Raw genomic sequence first — 20,836 nt, forward strand, 5'->3', positions numbered from 1 at the left:
ATTTTAAGCTCAGTTTCATTCAGGGAACAGTGCCATAGGGTTTACATGTTTTTTTTCATCCTTTGAATGCTACATTATTTATTTTGGACAGTGACACAATTCTTGTTGTTTTGGATTTGAAATTAAGCAATGAATATTAGGTTAAAGTGCAGTGCAGACGATCAGCTCTAATTAGAGGGTATTAGGTCCATATTGGGTGATCCATGTAGAAATCCTTTGCATTTCATAACTGCCTAAAGTATGCAATCCATAGACATCACTAGATGCTGTGTATCTTCCCTGGTGATGCTCTGCCAGGCCTATACTGCAGCCACCTTCGGTTCTTATTGTTTGAAAATAACAACTTTTGGCTCTGACACACTCCTTGGTTGCTTTAGCAGTATGTTTGGGCTCATTGTCTTGCTGGAAGATGAAGTCCAATCCAATGAGTTCTGTGGCATTAGGCAAATCTCAATGCTACCGCATACAATGACATTCTAGGCCACCAGGAATGATCGGAACCGGCTGGCTTTATCGTTATTTTCTCTGATCTCCGGTTTTATGATGTAAGGAATGTGAGCGGAGTCCATGCGTAAGATGCATTGGAACAATGCTGCTATATTTGCCTAAACGTCAGCCTTCAGGAAAAACTATAAAGTTTTTAAAGCTGTCTGTTTTATTCAACCTGGGTCTTATTTTCGTAACGTTTTTCTTCAGTCCTATCGGTTCTGGTAGTATTTTACGCAAATGCTTAATTTTCAAGTTTTGGCTTTTTAGACGTTTTTTCCCCTCTTTGGGGCATGTCAAGATAGGCTACAGGTTAACTGTATCTTCAAGCAAGTCCAGTTACTGGGAAGTAAAAACCAATGTGAATGCTGAAATGTATTTGTCGAAATTAAAAATAATTCAGTCTGAACTTACGTTAAATGAAAAACACGTTGACTCTACTTGGACCTTTTGAGGAGTTTACAAGAGAAATGGACTCGTCCGTAGCGACTGCATTCTTCTGGAAGCAGTTGATAAAAGATTCAGTCACGTTAAATCAAAGCTTCTTCACTGTGTGGCTACGACAATAATTTAACAATGCTGTTAATAATAATTATAATACCAATAATGAACAATCTGATTTTATTGGTAACCTACAGAGCAAATAAACATTTTTTTTGTTTTATTTGTTACCTGTTGCTTTTTAAATGAAAAATAATCTAAAAATAATTGGCCATAAAAATTCATGATTGGTGCACCCCTAATTCTAGATGATTCTGTGCTTTCCCAACAGTTTGGAGAAGGCCTTTTCTTGATCAGCATGACAGTGCCCCCAGGCACACAGCAAGGTCCATATAGAAATGATTTTGTCAAGAACAGTGTGGAAGAATTTGACTGGCCTGTGCAGAGCCCTGACCTCAACCCCATCCAGCACCTTTGGGATCAACTGGAAAGCCAACTGCAAGCCAGGCCTAATCACCTAATCAGTGCCCGACCTCACTAATGCTCTTCTGGTTGAATGGAAGCAATTCCCTGAGGCAATGCTCCAACATCTACTGTAAGATTTCCCAGAAGAGTGGAGGTTGTTATAGCAGCAAAGGGTGGACCAAATCCATATTAATGCCCATAATTTTGGATAAGATGTTGGATGTCAGATGTCCACATACTTTTGGCCATGTACTTTATACTGATCACTAATCCCAAGAACATCATGAAATCCTCATCTTTATTTTATGAATTTATTTTTGTCATCATCATGCTATACAGGGGTTGTTTGGCCTGTTTTTAAATATTGTGGGGTGGGGGAGTATGTGTTCTTGCTTCTAAACAATGTATCAAACAGTTGATTTTGACACGCTCAATGTTTTGGGTATGTCTCTGAATGATTTATTCTTATTTTTCAGCCTCTCAATGGCCTGCTTTACTGGCATTGACACTTCTTTCGTCCTCATGTTGAGAGACAACAGCAACAAACTCCAAGTGCAAATTTCACACTTAGAATCAACTCCAGACCTTTTGTTAGCTTCCTTGTGCATGAACTAATGATGCAACAACACACAGTTGTCCAAGAAACAGCTGAGAGGCCAACTGTCCAGTTACTTTTGGTCCCCTGAAATGGAGAGGGGGGGGGGGGGGTATGCATAAAAGGAATTCTTGCACAGATCACCCAATATGGATGCAAAATTGAAGCTGAGAGTCTGCACTTCAAGCTCATATTAATTGTTTTATATCAAATCCAATGTGCTGGAGTACAGAACCAAAACAACACAAATTGGGTCACTATCCAAATACTTGTGGACAGCTTTATGGTTTGCCCTTTTCTCTAGTTTTACTTGAGTACAACTTATCGATGACCTAACTGTATAGGCCTACATTGCTTGCTGATCTTTTATAAACTCAAGATCATGTATTTTCCCTTAAACATTCCCAGTTATGCGCTTGTGGCAATATCGGACTGCTACCGCTGCTGTTTTTGGTCCATTTTTCTTTGAGATTCTCCCCATCACCTCCACCCCTCTTTGATAATGTTTCTTAATAATGTGCTACAGTATGTACATGTCTATAACTACTGTCCTGATTATGAACTGATTATGTGCTGCATGCAGCGGCATACAGGGCTTCATGCTAAACTAAGGCATTGGCTTGATTATACATTTTTAGCATGACAAGTTGTATGCTCTAAAAAATGATAAATGATAATATGAAATCATAAAACACAACTTCATATTGCTAGTAAATAATAACAGAAGTTGACAATTACAAGTGTTGTTTGGCAGTCCCCCCCCCCAGTTTGTTCGGGAAGTAATCCAAATGAGCAGGACAGCCTCTTGTCGTGCAAATATACTAGTAAATGAAGGTATTTCTCTCTGATGCCACCACCCCCAACTCACAAAAGGATAACAAGAACACAGAACACATCTCTATATTACAATAACAATGCCCCATCTGACCCCCAACCCGCCCATCCCCCCTCCCAGACCCGACCCTGCTTTCAAATCTTTTTTCAGCTTCAAGACCCTTTTTCCCAACCAACATTTGGCATTGTTTTGGCGTGGGTGGGGTTTAGAGGAGAGGGGCGTGATGGGGGCGTGGTACTCATTGAATGACAGTATATGCCATCCACGTCCCGTAAAAGCCGTCTCAAGAGCGATTCTGACCTCAGGGAATCCAGGGACATCACCAACGATGGATGCAGCATTAAGCGAGCTTATGCAGGGAACCGGTTATTGTGAAGGTAAAGGAATTTCCGAATGTAATTTTACTGTCTATCAATTATCAAGGACTGTGGAAAGTACGCTATTTCCGTTATCTACATCATTATGAGTTTAAGACGCATCCAGGTTTCAATTGCATTTTTCTGTGTCTGTGCATGAACTGACCGTAAATTCTCATCTTTCCAGAGGCGTTGCTATTTATATATTCGTAATTATTCTGGTCGCCTTGGTGAGATGCTGCGTGTTTAAAGTGCGAGAGGAGCGAGCGAGTGAGTGAAGTGGATCTTAAACAAATTAAACTTTTCACCGCTTATCGCGGTTGTGCATTGTTTGCCAGGCTGACGTCAATGACAAACAGATTGGTCGCGGAAATTTCCACAAGTTTAGGAAATTTTTGAAGTGACTGCGGCTGGAGGGAGGAGGGAAATACAGCAAGGTCGGCAGTTACGCAAATGAAGCGGATAAAAACTGAATATTTGTGTATTTATAAATTAAGGATTATAAAAGGCTATTTACTGTGCAATAAACTACACGTATTCACGAAGTGTCAGTCCCATGGCAAAACTTTTGAGTGCTGGAAGTAGGGTCACTGAACGAATTCTGACATTCCCTTCTTAATAATATTTTCAATGTGTTTAGCCGGGAACCAGTACCCTTTAAAATAGGTTCATAAGGCATACTTCATGTGCAATTTATATTTGGCTGCATTCTTTCATGAGCTGAACAAATAAAGAAAAAAAGCTAAATTAGGAAACTTCTCTGTAAACATTGATGTAGGGGAAAACATATTTTCATATTTAGCTCAATTCTGTAAACATTACAAGAGCTAGATTAGTTGTCATTTTTATTTTTATTTATTTATTTATTTATTTATTTATTTTACATACAAACAACATACATCCCTGCATCAAAGGTGTTGGACCGGAGAGAAAGTCCAGAAGAAAGCAGTATTCTGAAATTCTGTTGTGGCATCTTTCATAAGAGAATATTTGACATACACTACATGACCAAAAGTACACTACACGGCCAAAAGTACACTACATGGCCACAAGTATGTGGACACCCCTTCTGATTTGTGGGTTTGGCTACTTCAGCTACACCCATTGCTAACAGGTGCATAAAATCAAGCATAGAACCATGCAGTCTCCATAGACAAACACTGGCCGAAGAATGGGTCGTACTGAAGATCTCTGTGACTTTCAGCATAGCACTGTCATAGGATGCCACCTTTCCAGCGAGTCGGTTTGATCAAATTTCTGCCCTGCTAGAGCTGTCCCGGTAAGAGCGGTTATTGTGATGTGGAAACATCTAGGAGCAACAACAGCTCAGCCACGAAGTGCTAGGCTACACTTGCTCACAGAACGGGACCGCTGAGTGCTGAAGCATGAAGCGCATAAAAAATCATCTCTCCTCATTTGCAACACTCGCTACCGAGTTCCAGGCTGCCTCTGGAAGCAACGTCAGCACAAGAACTGTTCTTCATGAACTTGAAATGGGTTTCCACGGCCGAGCAGCCGCACAAACCTACGATTACCATGCGCAATGCCAAGCGTCAGCTGTAGTGGTGCAAAGCACGCCACCGTTGGACTCTGAAGCAGGGGAAAATCATCTCCGGATTGATGAATCACACTTCACTATCTGGCAGTCTGATAGACAAATCTGGTATTTGGCCAATGCCAGGAGAACGCTACCAGCCCGAATGCATAGTGCCAACTGTAAAGTTTGGTGGAGGAGGAATGGTCTGGGGCTGCTTTTCATGGTTTGGGCTGGGCCCTTTAGTTTCAGTCCAGGCTAATCTTAAAGTAATCTTACAGTGCCCCCGTGCGCAAAGCGAGGCCCATAAAGAAATGGTTTGGTGTGGAAGAACTTGACTGGCCTGCACAGAGCCCTGACCTCAACCCCATCAAACACCTTTCGGATGAAGTGGAACACCGACTGCAAGCCAAGTCTTATCGCCCAACATCAGTGCCCGACCTCACTAATGCTCTTATGGCTGAATTGAAGCGAATCCCCGCAGCCATGTTCCAAAACGTAGTGCAAAGCCTTCCCAGAAGAGTGAAGACTGTTATAGCAGCAAAGGGGGGGGGGGGAGGGGAGGTGAACTCCATGCCCATGGTTTTGGAATGAGATGTTCAACAAGCACATATGGGTATGATGTTCAGGTGTCCACGTACTTATGGCCATGTAGTATATTAAAGCTCCCCCCTATCATATACAAGCCTCATTGCATTTATACCTTTTGTTTTTAATGCATGGATAGGCTATGGGCAATTTAATTTAACTTCTAATTAAACTGAGTTCGAGCTTTTACAGTACAATTTAATTTTTTACAATTCATCCATCCATTATCCATACCCGCTTATCCTGAGCAGATTCGGAGGGGGTGCTGGAGCCTATCCCAGTGTGCATTGGGCGAGAGGCAGGAATACACCCTGCACAGACTGCCAATCTATCGCAGGGCACACACCATTCACTCACACACTCATACCTATGGGCAATTTAGAGTCTCCAGTTAGCCTACCTGCATGTCTTTGGACTGTGGGAGGAAACCAGAGTACCTGGAGGAAACCCACACGGACACAGGGAGAACATACAAACCCCACACAGAAAGGCCCCAAGCTGAGATTCGAACCCACAACCATCTTGCTGTGAGGTGACAGTGCCACCCACTACATCACCATGGTCATCAATCAACATCAAAAACAGAAACAGGGACACAATACATCACATACAGCAGAAACAGAAATGAGCAATTACAGTGTTATACTGTGTTTGCATTTGCAGTAAAGTAATGGTTACTGTATTTCACATTAAAGTAATAGCACTGTAAATTCATTAATTGCTGTAATTTTCAATTTTTTTACAGTGTGAACAAATCCAATCAATTTTTTTAAATCAATAATCTACTGACAGCAGGTTGCTAATTTCATTTTTTAAATTTCTAACATATCAAAGACCTCCCTGGGGACCCCTGTCAGTGGTTCTCTTTCTATTCCTCATTTTCTGAGAACAAATACAGATGGCTGTTGATCGTTTGAGCTACCTATTCTGCATTGTGTAAGTACATGTTTGTATGTCTCGTCTGTGTATTTTGTCATTGTACGCTATTTTGTGCATTGCATAGTACGTAGATCGGGGTGGAAAATTACAGCAGCCACCAGCCAAATGCTGGCACAGATAAAATTTCTTTTGTCAACTCTGCCAGCCACTTTGGCAGGTAACCGCCCATCATTTGGCAATCCTGTTCTATTCTAAATATCTAGTTCTCAGGTAAAACAGTGAACTTGGATGGTGCATTTTGGGATGCGCCAGCCACTGTGGCCAGGGAACGAAAGACATTCGTTTCCTGCCCTGATGTAGATGCTTAAGCAATGTCATGATGAAGTCCATTAAAAACACCCTAGCTTGGGCTGACTGTATTCTGCCATTGGTGGCATACAAGTAGGGGAGACGGGTTGGTTTGCAAACTTGTCACTCATTGCCATATTTCTCCCGAATAATTTATGTTAGAATATTCTGACCTCTAGCAAATGAAAAGTTCTCAGCTATAAACCAGCCCCAACCCGAGGTTGGCTGGTGCACATTATGGGGTTGGTTGGTGCAATGTTAAAATGCTATAGTTACAAAGAATGAAACAACCAATAGAACATTTAATTCAAATAAGAAACGGAAGATATGAATAATTAATGTAATTATTTTAAATATAATAAGTATATTGAATATAAAATGGATAATAAATATAGTATAAAATAGAGTTGAAACTGGGGTAGCTTGAAAACATGTCTATACCAGGGTTGGCTAGCACAACACCAAAATTAGTGTGCTGAACAACCCCATTCGCATTGGGACCCACCTCTGTGATAATATGAAGTTACCCGACTAACGTCACTCATCACAGACTTTCAAATAAAAGGTGCTAGTAGAAATAATACATTTTTAACATGGTTTTATGATACGTTGAGTGTGAGCACCGATATTTTTAATTTTGATACAAGAAAGCTGAAATGTTTGCCTCACAGTTTTTTTTTAACATGATACATGACTGCAGTTCAAGCAAAATATTTTTATGTCACAATTTGTCTGTGACCTTCAAAACACTAGAAAATAGCTGTGTGCCAAAAAAACCCCTGTGCCAACTGCCGTAGTTACTCATTTTCCTCTATGTTACATTTGGCCCCACTTTCCCCTACTTCAAATTGACATAGACATCTCTAGTCTAAGTGATGCTGGTATTGTTGACTATGACTGTAATATAAGTGTACCTGAATAAGTGCATCTCCTAGATGCCTAAATGTAAATGTGGATTTATGTGAAAGTGTAAATATAGGTGTAAATGTAAATGCAGATCTAGGTGTAATTGTTGATGTAAATGTAAATCTAGGTGTAAATATAAATATACATTTTAATGTATTTTTGTGTAATGTAGATCTAGATGTAAATGTAGATCTAAGTGTAAATGTAGATGTAAATCTAAATGTAGATCTAGGTGTAAATGAAAATACAGATCTTGCAGTAAATGTAGATCAGGGTACACATGTAGATGTAACTGTAGATGTAAGGTGTAAATGCTGATGTAAATGTCGATCTAGGTGTAAAAGTAGATGTAGATGTAAATGTAAATGTTAGGGCTGGGCAATAATGACTGAATTCAATAACGATCATCATCACAACACAGTGCACTGCCTTTCTTTTCATCCTTTTTCTTTAATTACACCTGATGCGGTAGTAATCAGATATAATCCAAAGTTCAGAGGTTGTGTGAAATGCTTTCTGGGAGAAAAGGTCACCACTGTTATCTATTGGATATTGATAAAAAACAGCCCATTGGCAGCAAGGCCTTGCAGCTTCCATGTGATTGACAAAAACACATCACATGATTGCATGAAAGATATCCGACCTTGCTTCTGTTTGGCTGTCTTCTCCACATCCAGTAAATATCAGTGGTGATATTTTTTTTCTCTGGCAGCATTTCACAAGGCCTCTGAAGTTTGGATGTTTGCTCAACAAACAAAATCTGCAGTCAGAAACCTGGGAGTTATTTCAGATGCCAGCCTCGATTTTAAATCACACGTAGACTACGTGACCACGTTTGCATTTTTTCACCTAAGAAAAAAGTAAGTAAGGTCTTTTTTTTAACTCGGCAAGATACTGATACATGCTGCTATCTCTAGCCATTTGGACTTTTCACCATCCTGCCCAAAAAATCTATTGGTAAACTCCAAGTTATTCAGAACGCTCCTACTGAGAACCACGAAAAGAGACCGTATTACACCCGTCCTTGCTGCTTTACATTGGCTCTGTTTCTTTTAGAATTGATTTTAAAATCGTGTTACTTGTCTAGAAAGCTGCTCATGGTTTAGCACCTTTTTATATCCAAGATTGCCTGTCATTTTATGTGCCGACTCGAGCAGTCATATCGTCCACAACAGGCTTACTCAACATCTTACTCAACATACCTGCGGGGAAACACAAACAAGTGGTGAGAGGGCTGCTGCTATGCACCAAAACACTCTCCAAGATAGCATTAGAACAGCAAACTCAGTTGGAAATTTTAAAAAAGCAGCTCAAAACATTCCTTTTTTAATTTGGCTTTTAATAGATTATTTTATTCTGCTCTGTGTTTTATTGCTTATTCTCGTTTTATATTCTCATTTTAATATTTCATTGTTTTTCATTTTAATTTAAATTTTTTTTCATTTTAATATTTTGTTATGTATTATTTTTGTTAATATTTTATTTCACTCCTTTTCTTAATCTCGTGGTATGTTTTTAAATAGTATACTTGACTATGAGCATTGTGTTATTTCCTGTCTGCCTTTGGTTTTATTATTCCTGTTAAGCAGTTTTAGCTGCATTCTGTATAAAAGGTGCTATACAAATAAAGCTATTATTATTCTTACTACCACAACAGGTATAATTAAAGAAAAAGATGCAAAGAAAGGAAATACACCACAAGGTGGAGATGAGTGTTATTGCATTCAATAGTTATTGTGTAATATCGGCCAGCCCTAGTAATTATAGATCTAGGTGCAAAGGTAGATATAAATGTAAATGTTGATCTAGGTGTAAGTTTAAATGTAAGTGCAGATCTAGGTGTAAATACAGATGCAGATGTAATGTGAATGCAGATCTAGGTATCAATCTTAATGTAAATATAGATTTGATGAAAAACACGTTTTCAACGTACAAAAATGCCAAGTTACTCACACATAGCCTACCGAGCACTGTCTATAAGTCATCCATTCAAATCTAGGCCTGCCATTGAAAGTGTTGCTATCAAAATTGCATGCAAGTTGCATGAAACAATATTGCCTATCTTAGCTCACACAAATTAAACAAGCTGTATTCCAAAGCAATGCTACCCAGTGTTTCCGAAATTGTTTCAAGTAGCTTGGCTTTAGTAGTTTTTAATCTTATCATCTGAAGATAATGTTGTCACTCAAAATTTGTGTCTCATAAATTTGTCTAATTTTAGTGCTTTAATCTGAAGTCTGTCACTCATCCAAAAGTGTCGCAGGTAGAAGACAAAGATGCCCCAGAGTTTTGCCCTCTAAATGTAGATCTGGCTATAAATGTAAATATAGCTCTAGGTGTAAATGTAGATGTAAATGTGAATGTAGATCTAGGTTTAAATGTAAATGTGAATGTAGATCTCGGGGTAAATGTGAATGTATATCTCGGTGTAAATGTGAATGTAGATCCCGGTGTAAATGTAGATGTAAATGTGAATGTAGATTTAGGTGTAAATGTAGATGTAAATGTGAATGTAGATTTAGGTGTAAATGTAGATGTAAATGTGAATGTAGATTTAGGTGTAAATGTAGAAGTGAATGTAGATTTAGGTGTAAATGTAGAAGTGAATGTAGATCTTGCTATAAATGTAAATGTGAATGTAGATCTCGGTGTAAATGTAGATGTGAATGTAGATCTCGGTGTAAATGTAGATGTGAATGTAGATCTCGGTGTAAATGTAGATGTGAATGTAGATTTAGGTGTAAATGTAGATGTAAATGTGATTGTTGATCTTGGTGTAAATGTAGCTGTTAATGTGATTTTTGATCTTGGTGTAAATGTAGCTGTTAATGTGATTGTTGGTCTTGGTGTAAATGTAGATGGCGTTCCTGTGCCGGTAGCTCTCCAGAATGGTCAGCATCTGAATGGACCACTTCCTGACCACGCTGAGGGACAGCACTTCCTGAAGGAAGCTTTTCAGATTATCCTGGAGGAGGCGCTGTGTCAGGGTACTGATACCAAGGAGAAGGTGATGAATACTCTTTTCTTTTTTGTGTTTCTAAATTCTTGGTTCTGTGGCTCTCTGGCCTGTGCACCCCCCTTCTTTGCTTTCTTTCTCATTGTCTTTTTCTTGTTTTTCTGGATTTTATTTGGATGCGGGGAAGATATTTTGTCCAATATCAAAAACACTCTTTCTATCTCTCCATATATACATCAATATTAGATATCTCACAGATCTCTAATGGTAATAACTCTCTAAATTCCTAGCAGTTTTAGTCTTTCCAGGTCTTAATATTTGTATGTTAGTGTAGCAAATTAAAGTTACCAGCTAGTGAGGAAAAAAGTTGGAACCAATCAAAATGTTTGCTCGCCACAGCAAGACTCAACGATTGGTTGAAATGAGTGACTCACCGATAGCCATGGTGATCCTGCCTGTTCTGCCTCTGAAATGGAAGGGCTCAGACTGCTGGCCATGTGGCGTAACGCACGACAGCTGTCAGTGCTATGGAAGGGGACGCTTCGCGTGACGTGACGAGCTTTGGTCAGAGACGAGTTGGGAAGTTTTTGGAGCTTTGGGGAAGTGATTATTTGGGAAGGATTTGGAGAAGGGGAAGGAGGATGCGGTTCATTGTGAGGTGTCTTCACCCCCCTCCCCCTCTCGGCAGGTTTGCGAATGGAGGGATCCAGAGGAGCTGCGGGCGATCCTGGACCTAGAGCTGCGGGATGGCGGGGAGTCACGTGACCAGCTGCTGCGGCGTGTGCGAGATGTGGCCAAGTACAGCGTCAAGACCAGTAGGCCTCTGCCGCCGGCCCTCGCCTGTGCACGTCCTCTGTGCATGTCCTCTGTGTGCATACTCTGTGCATGTCCTCTGTGTGCATACTCTGTGCATGTCCTCTGTGTGCATACTCTGTGCATGTCCTCTGTGTGCATACTTTGTGTGCATACTCTGTGCATGTCCTCTGTGTGCATACTCTGTGTGCATACTCTGTGCATGTCCTCTGTGTGCATACTCTGTGCATGTCCTTGTTTGAGCATGTCCACTGCGCACGTTCTCTGTGCATGTCCTCTGTGTGCATACTCTGTGCATGTCCTCTGTGTGCATACTCTGTGCATGTCCTCTGTGTGCATACTCTGTGCATGTCCTCTGTGTGCATACTCTGTGCATGTCCTTGTTTGAGCACGTCCTCGTCTGCACATGTCCACTGCACAAGTCCTTTGTGCATATCCTCATCTTTGTCTGTGAGGAGGTTCTTGGCTTACACAGTGATATGGTTCCTGTTTTTCTGGTCTTCAGGTCACCCACTGTTTTTCAACCAGCTGTTTGCAGGGGTGGATTACCACGCCCTGGCGGGACGATTCCTCACTGAAACGCTCAATACCAGCCAGTAAGAGAGAGAGAGAGAGGAAGACATTTGCTAGTTAGCCATAAGTTAGCAACTCCTTGTCTGGGGTCACAGAATACCTCCTGTGGTACACATACACAAATTTGTAGTCACTGTTAAAACACCAAAAACAGCATGGCAAGAAGTGAGAAGTGAGTTGATCTCTTCAGCTAGGCAAGCATGCACCCACAGAATTTTGATCGACAAAAAAAAAAAGAAAAACAGATAGGTCTGTGTCTTTGGCAGATTTGGCAGTATTGTTGCTGGGGCGGAGCAGGATTTGGCAGTATTGTTGCTGGGGGGGCAGGATTTGGCAGAATTGTTGCTGGGGGGGCAGGATTTGGCAGTATTGTTGCGGGGTTATGGTTTGGCAGTATTGTAGCTGGGGGGGCAGGGGGCAGGATTTGGCAGTATTGTTGCTGGGGGGAGTGGCAGGTTGGCAGTTGTTGTGGGGGCAGGATTGGCAGTATTGTTACAGGGGACAGGGTTTAGCAGTATAGTTGCTGGGGGGCGGGGGGGGGGGGGCAGAATTTGGCAGCATTGTTGCGGGGGCAGGGTTTGGCAGTGCAGTTGCCTTTGAGGGGGCGGTGTTTGTGACTGTCCTCTCTCCTGGTTCTGCATTTGAGGTACACGTACGAGGTGGCCCCGGTGTTTGTGCTGATGGAGGAAGTGGTTCTGTCCCAGCTGCGCTCTCTGGTGGGCTGGGAGGCGGGAGACGGCATCTTCTGCCCCGGCGGCTCCGTCTCCAACATGTACGCCATGAACCTGGCCCGCTACCGCGCCTTCCCCCAGGTCAAACTGCGGGGGCTGTGGGCCGTCCCACGCCTGGCTGTATTCACTTCCCAAGAGGTGAGTGACGGAGGGACAGAGGGAGGGAGGGAGGGAGAGAATATTGAGTCTGACAGAGCGAGTAAAGAAGGCGGTGAGTAAGACTAGCAGCTGGCAGCGTGTTGGTGGTGCTCCCCCTGAATCGACAGTGGAGGGGCGCGATGAGTGTGCGTATGACTGGGGAGAAAAGGGTGTGGTTAAAATAAACGAATAACGAGACGCCTCTGTGTCCAGGGCCACTACTCCATCTGCAAAGCAGCTTCGTTTCAAGGCATCGGGCTGGAGAACGTCTTCCTGGTGAACGTGGATGAAAGGTACTGAACCTCCAATCGACCTCCCTTCGCACCTGTGTTTTAACGCTCCTGACTATTTCATGTTCTATCTGTCTCTCCCTCATCCTCTCTCCTTCTGTCCATAATCCCTGCTCTCTCTCTTCTCTCACTCTATCTCTCTCTCCCCTCTCTCTGTGCTCTCTTTCTCCCCTCTCTCTCTCTATCTTTCTCTCACTGTCTCTCCATCTCTCTCGCTCAGAGGCCGCATGATTCCAGATGACCTAGACCGGAAAATTGAGCTTGCTAGAACGCAGGCAAGTTTTCCAAAACCAACTCAATCCAATTTCATAGTTTGCAGCTTCAGAAAGGGCCAGTTCATCTTCCCCTCCCTGGGGAAACTGTAGTGTCAGCTAAGTTCTAAAAAAAACAGTTTTCTGTTCCGGTTCTCTGGATGTCTGATGTATTTGCTTGTTGCCTTTATCAGTGAAATTGTGCTGTTTGCTGATGGCAGACTGGTCTTGGGTATACGTGTCATCACCTGGTTCTTCCCCTTCCCCCCACCAGGGGGCAGTGCCATTTTTGGTCAGCGCCACATCAGGCACAACCATCCAGGGCTCCTTCGACCCACTGGACAGGATAGCCAGTGTCTGTGAGAAGCACGGCCTGTGGATGCATGTGGATGTGAGTGGATGCCCTTTTACACAAATGTTTGCTAAAAGTTTTTATCGTTTTGCCGTAGGTTAACTGGTCATGACAGCGAAATCTGATGGCAGAAGTAAACACACTGTTGTTTTCCTCTGCATAACAACTGTAACAGGGTCATACTGGCAGGACAAAGAAAAACACTAAGCCAAATTTCCTACCACAGGGGTGCACAACTCCAGTCCTGGACAGCCAGTGTGCAATCTGGCTTCGGTTCCAACAATAGTTCTGGCTTAATTCTCTACACAGCTACACACACTGGCAGGGTTCACTCCTATATTGGATCACAGTAAAACATTTACCAAGGAAACATACAGTCTGCAGCTGTGGTTCTTCAATGTCTTCCTCTTAAAGGAATAGTTTACTTTCTGGGTTTCTTTCTAAGTACCCAGATGCGTGTTGCAGAGAACTGAATTATGACAATTATGAGATTCAAATTCAATTTCTGCTGGCACTAATTTCTGCCCATACTAGACAAGGGATAGTTATGTCCTAATATGTAAAAGCTGTGGAGCTGTATCACAGTGGGACTGTATCTCTGCGGGACCGTACCAGGTACATGCCCAGGATACTAGACGAGGGATAGTTATGTCCTAATATGTGAAACTGAAACTGAAACTGAAAGAGGGTGTACTGTCTTTTTTCACATCACTGCACTAGCATATGAGAACTGATATTTATGTTTATATTTCTGAATAAATGCTATTAAATTAATGTATTCACATGGACAGCCTCTGGAAATGTGATGCTGCCGTACAAGCTGCTTTGAAGTTGCATGAAGTTTTACTACTTGCTTACCACTTGGGTTACTAAACTCCAAACCTCTGAATGGTTGATACTTGCCACTGTAAAGGCGACAGGGTGTTGGAAAGACCTCTAAATATCTAAAATGTCCTCCATCACACTTAACACTGTCTGGTCCAATCAAAAACATGCACTAAAATTGGAATAATATTTTTTTTAAATCCAGAAATGTAAGGATCCCTTTGAGCTGCACATGAGTTGTCTTCCTCCAACTCACGTCTGTGCGAGCCAAACTTTTGAACTGGTGTGTGACAAGGAGCAGCAGTTCGCATCAAGCTTGTCTGCACTCTCCTGGATGGGTGGTGGAGCTTGCATGAATGAGTTATGATTGACTGTCTATATACGTATATCAGCACTCATTGCTGTAAACTCTGCCACTCATCTGTGAGAGTTCACACAAGCATGTGCCATCCTTGATGCCAATCGCAGCTCACACACACACGTGCGCACACACAAACGCACACACACACACTACTAGGCATTCCAAATTGGGGGGGAAAGGGATTAAAAAGAGATCAGGCCTTGCTGTAAACCATTGCTCTACTACATTTAAATTTAAATTTGCCACAAGTAATGCATCCCCACACAAGGAAACACATTTTTTATTAGATCTTAATTTTCAATTATGAATTCTCAATAAAAGAAGGAATGGGACATTTGTGTGTTACGCTTCAACAGTTTCTGTTTGTTTTTTTATATTTCTCCATATTAAATATAAATAAAATGCAGTAGCTTTAAAAGACTGTAATGAGGACTGAATCGCTCTCTGCTTTGTCTCAGGTTTGGGTGCTTAACTCTGGTTAATGTGTTTCCCTCCCTTCAGGCAGCCTGGGGAGGCAGTGTGCTCTTATCCAAGAAGCACAGACACCTGTTGAATGGAATTGAGAGGTGAGTTCTCCCAGAATTCACTGCATTCCTAATGTTACAGTGCCATAAAAAATGATTTGCCCCTTCCTGATTTCCTCTATTATTGCATGTTTGTCACACTGAATGGTTTCATATCGTTAGGCAAAAAGTAACATTAGACTAAAGGAACCAGAGTAAATGCAAAACATATTTGTTACATTTTTATTTTATTTATTTAATGAAAGAAAGTTATCAAAAACCCACATCACCCATTTGAAAAAGTAAACACCCTGCTAAACTTAACTGGTTGCACCACTTTTAGCAGCAATAACTGCAACCAAATGCTTCCGATAATTTGATATCAGTCTTTGGGGTGAAAGGTTTGGTGTAAGCCTTTGCCTATCCTACATGTGTTCCCAAGGGCGGATTCAGTGGCGTGGAACCCTCACAAGATGCTTCTGACAGGACTGCAGTGTTCCGTCTTTCTGCTCAAGGACACCACGGTAACAAAGAACCCTGCTTCCGTTCCTCAACATGTTACCCTAGGAACTCATGAAGCAGCCATATTACACAAACAACAAGACCAGGTTATAACCTAGCATATGGCTGGACCTAACACACGTGATCCGGCCGACCAATGGTGTAACTTCATAACTCGGCCGACCAATGGTGTAACTTCATCGCTCAGTCACTCACAGACATTCGCGTTTATAGGGCTGGCCCCGCTGTTGCGGTCCAGCCAAAAAGGCAACAAGGTCATAAAAACACAGAGCGCAAAGCACAGGCAACAATTAGGGGAAAACAAAAACATTTAGTAGAAGCACCCACACAATCATGCCATTTCTACCTCTTTGTCTTAAGGGAGACCACTGTGGAATTATGATTCTACCTTTGTGTTATGCTCCATAATCATTTCCCCACGTCAGTCAGTCACACTCTGGAACTTGTGTGGAACCTGCTGTGACCGCTCATCCTTTTTTTTTTTGGTGTGCTTTTTTGCCCTGCCAGAACCTGCTGAAGCGGTGCCACTGTGCCAACGCGACCTACCTGTTCCAGCAGGACAAGTTCTACGATGTGAGCCTGGACACGGGGGACAAGTCTGTGCAGTGTGGGCGGAAGGTGGACTGCCTCAAACTGTGGCTCATGTGGAAAGCAGTAGGCACTCAGGGCCTGGAGGAGCGTGTGGACAAGGCTTTCGCCTACACCAGGTATGAGAGCCTAAGGCCTTCACCCAAAACCAGGTATAAGGGCTTAAAGCCTTCACCCAAAACCAGGTACAAGAGCTGAAGGCCTTCACCCAAAACCAGGTACAAGAACTGAAGGCCTTCACCCAAAACCAGGTACAAAAGCTGAAGGCCTTCACCCAAAACCAGGTACAAGAACTGAAGGCCTTCACCCAAAACCAGGTACAAGAGCTGAAGGCCTTCACCTAAAACCAGGTACAAGAGCTGAAGGCCTTCACCCAAAACCAGGTACAAGAGCTGAAGGCCTTCACCCAAAACCAGGAACAAGAGCTGAAGGCCTTCAACCAAAACCAGGTACAAGAGCTGAAGGCCTTCACCCAAAACCAGGATGAAGAACTGAGGTCTTTCACCCAAAACCTGGTACGAGGGCTTAACGCCTTAAATCAAAACCAGACACAGAAGGTGGAGACCTTCAACCAAAACCATGTAGATGGGCTTAGGCCTTCATTGAAAACCAGGTGGGAGGGCTGAAGGCCTTCACTCAAAAACAGAGACTTTCCGCACATACCTGAATTGTGTGACCTGGTGACACTTGGGTACTTTCGACCAGAATTCACTTGCACGTGAAGGACACTTTGACAATTAGATTAGCCTGGACACGGGGACAGTCTGTGCAGTGTGGCGGAAGGTGGACTGCCTCAAACTGTGGCTCATGTGGAAAGCAGTAGGCACTCAGGGCCTGGAGGAGCGGGTGGACAAGGCTTTCGCCTACACCAGGTATGAGAGCCTAAGGCCTTCACCCAAAACCAGGTATGAGGGCTGAAGGCCTTCACCTAAAACCAGGTACAACAGCTGGGTCTGGTGAAACTGAAAACCAACAAACTCAACTACTAATCTATGAGTGAACCGACATTTGTATACAGCTAGTTAGCTGACTGGGCCAGGGTAATCAATGGAGGAAAAACTTGTGTACACACCAGTCAACCTTGATCTCAGACATACACTGTTTTATGAATAATTGTCTGCACTGTTTTTACAAAGCATTTGGCCTCAGGAAGAATTAGTTGAAGAACCCAGACATATAGGGTGGAATAGCTGCTGGCATTGATGTATACAGCACACTGAAATAAATGCTAGATCTGCAATTTCTGTACATGTTAAACCAACTTTATTGGAGTTTTCTGTCTGTCTGTGCCCCTTGTTAATGGTCTGCAGGTACCTTGTTGAAGAGATGAAAAAGAGAGAAGGCTTTCGGTTGGTTAATGAGGTGGGTGAACTCCTTTATGCTAAAGCATCATGGAGGCTAGAGTGTCTGTACCAGGAGCACTGCATTCTGGGTGCATTACCAGTTTTGGTCTTCCATATTAGGAGGAAAAAAGGCTCTTTTAAAAAATGGTTAGGGATGCTGGCTCATCCTGCTAAGGCACTGGTGCGCATGTGGATGGGGCTCAGGGTCTGGTATGGAATCTCGGCTGTGTCAGTGCCAACTGTGGCTGGTAGCCCCGCAGGGCCACATCTAATCGACTCAAGTGATTTGTAATAAGAATGGTGGCTGACATCACCTGCTTTGGAGGACAGCACATGCTTGTCTGCCTCCTTGTCTCTCCTGTTGTGATGTCACAGTGCATAATTGACCATTCTAAACTGGGGGAGCATCAAAAAATTTCACACCCAAAAAAAGGTCTTAAATAAACAGCGTAGTGCTATAAAACAATTATGCAATAATCTCAGATTAATATGTTTTGCTGCCAGTTTTTAAATTGCTGGACGATCTTTTAAATGGTTTATGCAAGTTTCATTTCTTCTTCCCTTTCCCTCCTTCACTCACTCACTCACTCACTCGCTCTCTGTCTTTCTCTTTTCTTCTTGAAAACAGCCACAGTTTGTGAACGTCTGTTTCTGGTTCATACCCCCCAGTCTGAGAGGGATGGAAGACAGTGAGGATTACAGAGAGAAGCTGTCGAAGGTAGGTTTCCGTGAACTCCACTCACTCCACCTGTCTTTTCTTCTCCAAATAACAGCTCATTTTATTTGCACGTGTGAGAGCTGAAAGTGATGCTATATCACTCTTTAGAACTGCCCTTTGTCAGTCATTTGATATGCAGGTTTAATTTTCTTGACAACTTTTCTGTCTTAGAGGCAGTGACATTTCTGTAGTAACACTCCTCTCTCACCAGGTGGCGCCAAACATAAAGGAGCGCATGATGCGAAAGGGCAGCATGATGGTTGGCTATCAGCCACAGAAAGGGAGGGTCAACTTCTTCCGCATGGTGGTCCTCTCCCCTCAGATATCCCAGGAGGAAATGGACTTCTTCTTAGATGAGATTGAGAGGCTGGGTAGAGACCTGTAACTTAGCAACGTGGAATCTGTCATTCAAAGCCCACACTTGCCTTTCCATGTCTCAACACATTTTTTACCTTTAATTCAGATGGCCTTTTAAGTATTTAGACCCAGTAGGAAGTAAACGTTATCATCTTAATGCTTTTAAGGATATGTAGCAAGTATAGTGTAGTGACTAATTTGACTGTATAGGTCAGGCCAATATTTTCTTTCAAAGAAAAAGAAAATCTGATTCCTTGATTGCATATTGCTTCAAGTGCATTTCCCTGAATGTAGCTAGACCACTTAGGAATACTCAAAGATGCAAATAAGCACCACATATTTTAGTTTACTCATTGATCATTTGATTGCGAAACACTGCTTCCCAATTTACTGCAATATAAACCCTTTCCATGCTCCATTACTATATTGAATTTTAGTGGCACGCATACTACCTTTAATGGGATTAGGCAAAAAGATTTAATTTATCTTGCACTACAGAACCACAGCATCCACACATCAATGATTCACAATCATTGATAGCTCACAATGGTAACGTTGGTATATTTTATACATTCTAAAATGAAAGGGATTTCATTTTTGTCCGAGAAGATAATGATTTCCATAATTTACTACATCTATTTACAGTGTGATTGTTTACATTGATATTAAAGAAATAAGCTGATTAGGTGGAATAATAAATTGTTATGGAAACAAAGTTTTACGTTCTATAATTAATGTGTGTGAACATCAACTTTAATGCTCATTTAAATGTTATTAGATGAGGAAAAAACTCTTCCTTACTTTCTAAATATCTTTGTAGTGCCTGCAATTGGCTACATTCATGTATATTTCTTTGAGCTGGTCTGGGTTCTGACTGTCCTCTTTGTCATTTGTTATAATAGTGTACACAGTTTCAGACAGGTATGGGGAAACAGGACACACTTAAATAATGGTTAGGTTTGTCTTTAATTGATTGACTAGGAAATCTAAATATGTACAGGGTACATATTACATATAATATTGTGCACCACATACTATTGATTTAAAAATTGAAGTTCTTTATATGTGATGTGGAACTTTGTACCATCTATCTTTGATCACCACCAAGGTGTAGCACAAGAGACAAATAAGCTTAATTTATGAATAGTGAATGCTGGGTGTAATATTGAGTTATTCAATCTGGCAAGGTAACTTCCCAAACAAATGTCAAACCTACTTCATGCATACACAAAAGAAACCACCATGTAGACCAGGGGTAGCGTCATATAAAATGTTTCACAAAACGGACACACTGTGACATTTGCATTTTCGTCTGAATATTTTCTTGACGGCCTAAGAATTATGAATGAACTATTCCAAAAAATGACTTGTTTATTTTGTGAGCAAAATTACTCACTTGTGACAGGTCTGGAAAAATTCCATTTCCTCCCATTCAACAGCATACCAATTCCTCGGCTTAATGTTGTAGTTTGCGTAGATAGGAAATCCAGAACTCGTCATCAAACTGTGGTAGCACCCACCCGAGTGATGCATGGCAGGTCTCGTCCTCCAGAATGATCACCACTCATCGGCTGTGAGATGAGATTGACTTGTTCAGCCAAATAAGCAAGAGTTCTGGCTTGACTGAGAGAGCTCTTTGCAATATGTGACACAAAATGGTGGACACTGTGAATCAGGACCTCGTTTTAACATCGTCAGAATAAAGTCTTTGTGGCACAGTGTCCTTAACAACGCTCTTGTGCATTTTTTTTTTTTGCTTAATCCAGAATAAATACTGCCCCGTACTGGTACACCACTTTGAAGTTGCAACCAGGCGCCTCATGCATAGAATGTGTGTGGATTTAATCCTAAATTACATTGTACGACCAGTTAAACGGCGCGCACGTATGATTAATTAAATGTGCGTACAGATGAAAAAAAGGTTTCGTAAATCACATATATGTACACTGCATTTATAAATCACAAATATCCCTGAAAGTGTGTGATTGTGAACGAGCTCTACAACTCCAAATAAACCCCCCAATTACCCTTATATGTTGAAACCATATATCTTATTTTACCATTTAAATTTCTTGGAAATTG

At 41.9% G+C, this 20,836-nt stretch overlaps 1 protein-coding gene across 2 annotated transcripts; it reads left to right on the top strand.

The window, feature by feature from the left end:
* The first annotated feature begins 3,085 nt into the window (after positions 1 to 3,085).
* On the top strand, positions 3,086 to 20,485 carry csad (cysteine sulfinic acid decarboxylase). 2 transcript variants are annotated; one of them, XM_064299534.1, is made up of 14 exons: positions 3,086 to 3,199; positions 10,292 to 10,440; positions 11,078 to 11,204; positions 11,708 to 11,798; positions 12,422 to 12,644; positions 12,858 to 12,937; positions 13,155 to 13,209; positions 13,460 to 13,576; positions 15,225 to 15,289; positions 15,669 to 15,750; positions 16,256 to 16,455; positions 17,647 to 17,698; positions 18,308 to 18,397; positions 18,609 to 20,485. In XM_064299534.1, exons 1-14 carry the CDS (start codon positions 3,151 to 3,153, stop codon positions 18,780 to 18,782), a joined length of 1,554 nt encoding a protein of 517 aa, XP_064155604.1. In that variant the 5' UTR covers positions 3,086 to 3,150; the 3' UTR covers positions 18,783 to 20,485. The 2 variants fall into 2 exon arrangements, with proteins under 2 accessions (XP_064155604.1, XP_064155605.1); XM_064299535.1 differs by having other exon boundaries at positions 3,101 to 3,199; positions 10,313 to 10,440.
* The last annotated feature ends 351 nt before the right edge of the window (positions 20,486 to 20,836 follow it).

Source organism: Anguilla rostrata, chromosome 11, assembly GCF_018555375.3.
Source record: "Anguilla rostrata isolate EN2019 chromosome 11, ASM1855537v3, whole genome shotgun sequence".
NCBI classification, from domain to species: Eukaryota; Metazoa; Chordata; class Actinopteri; order Anguilliformes; family Anguillidae; genus Anguilla; species Anguilla rostrata.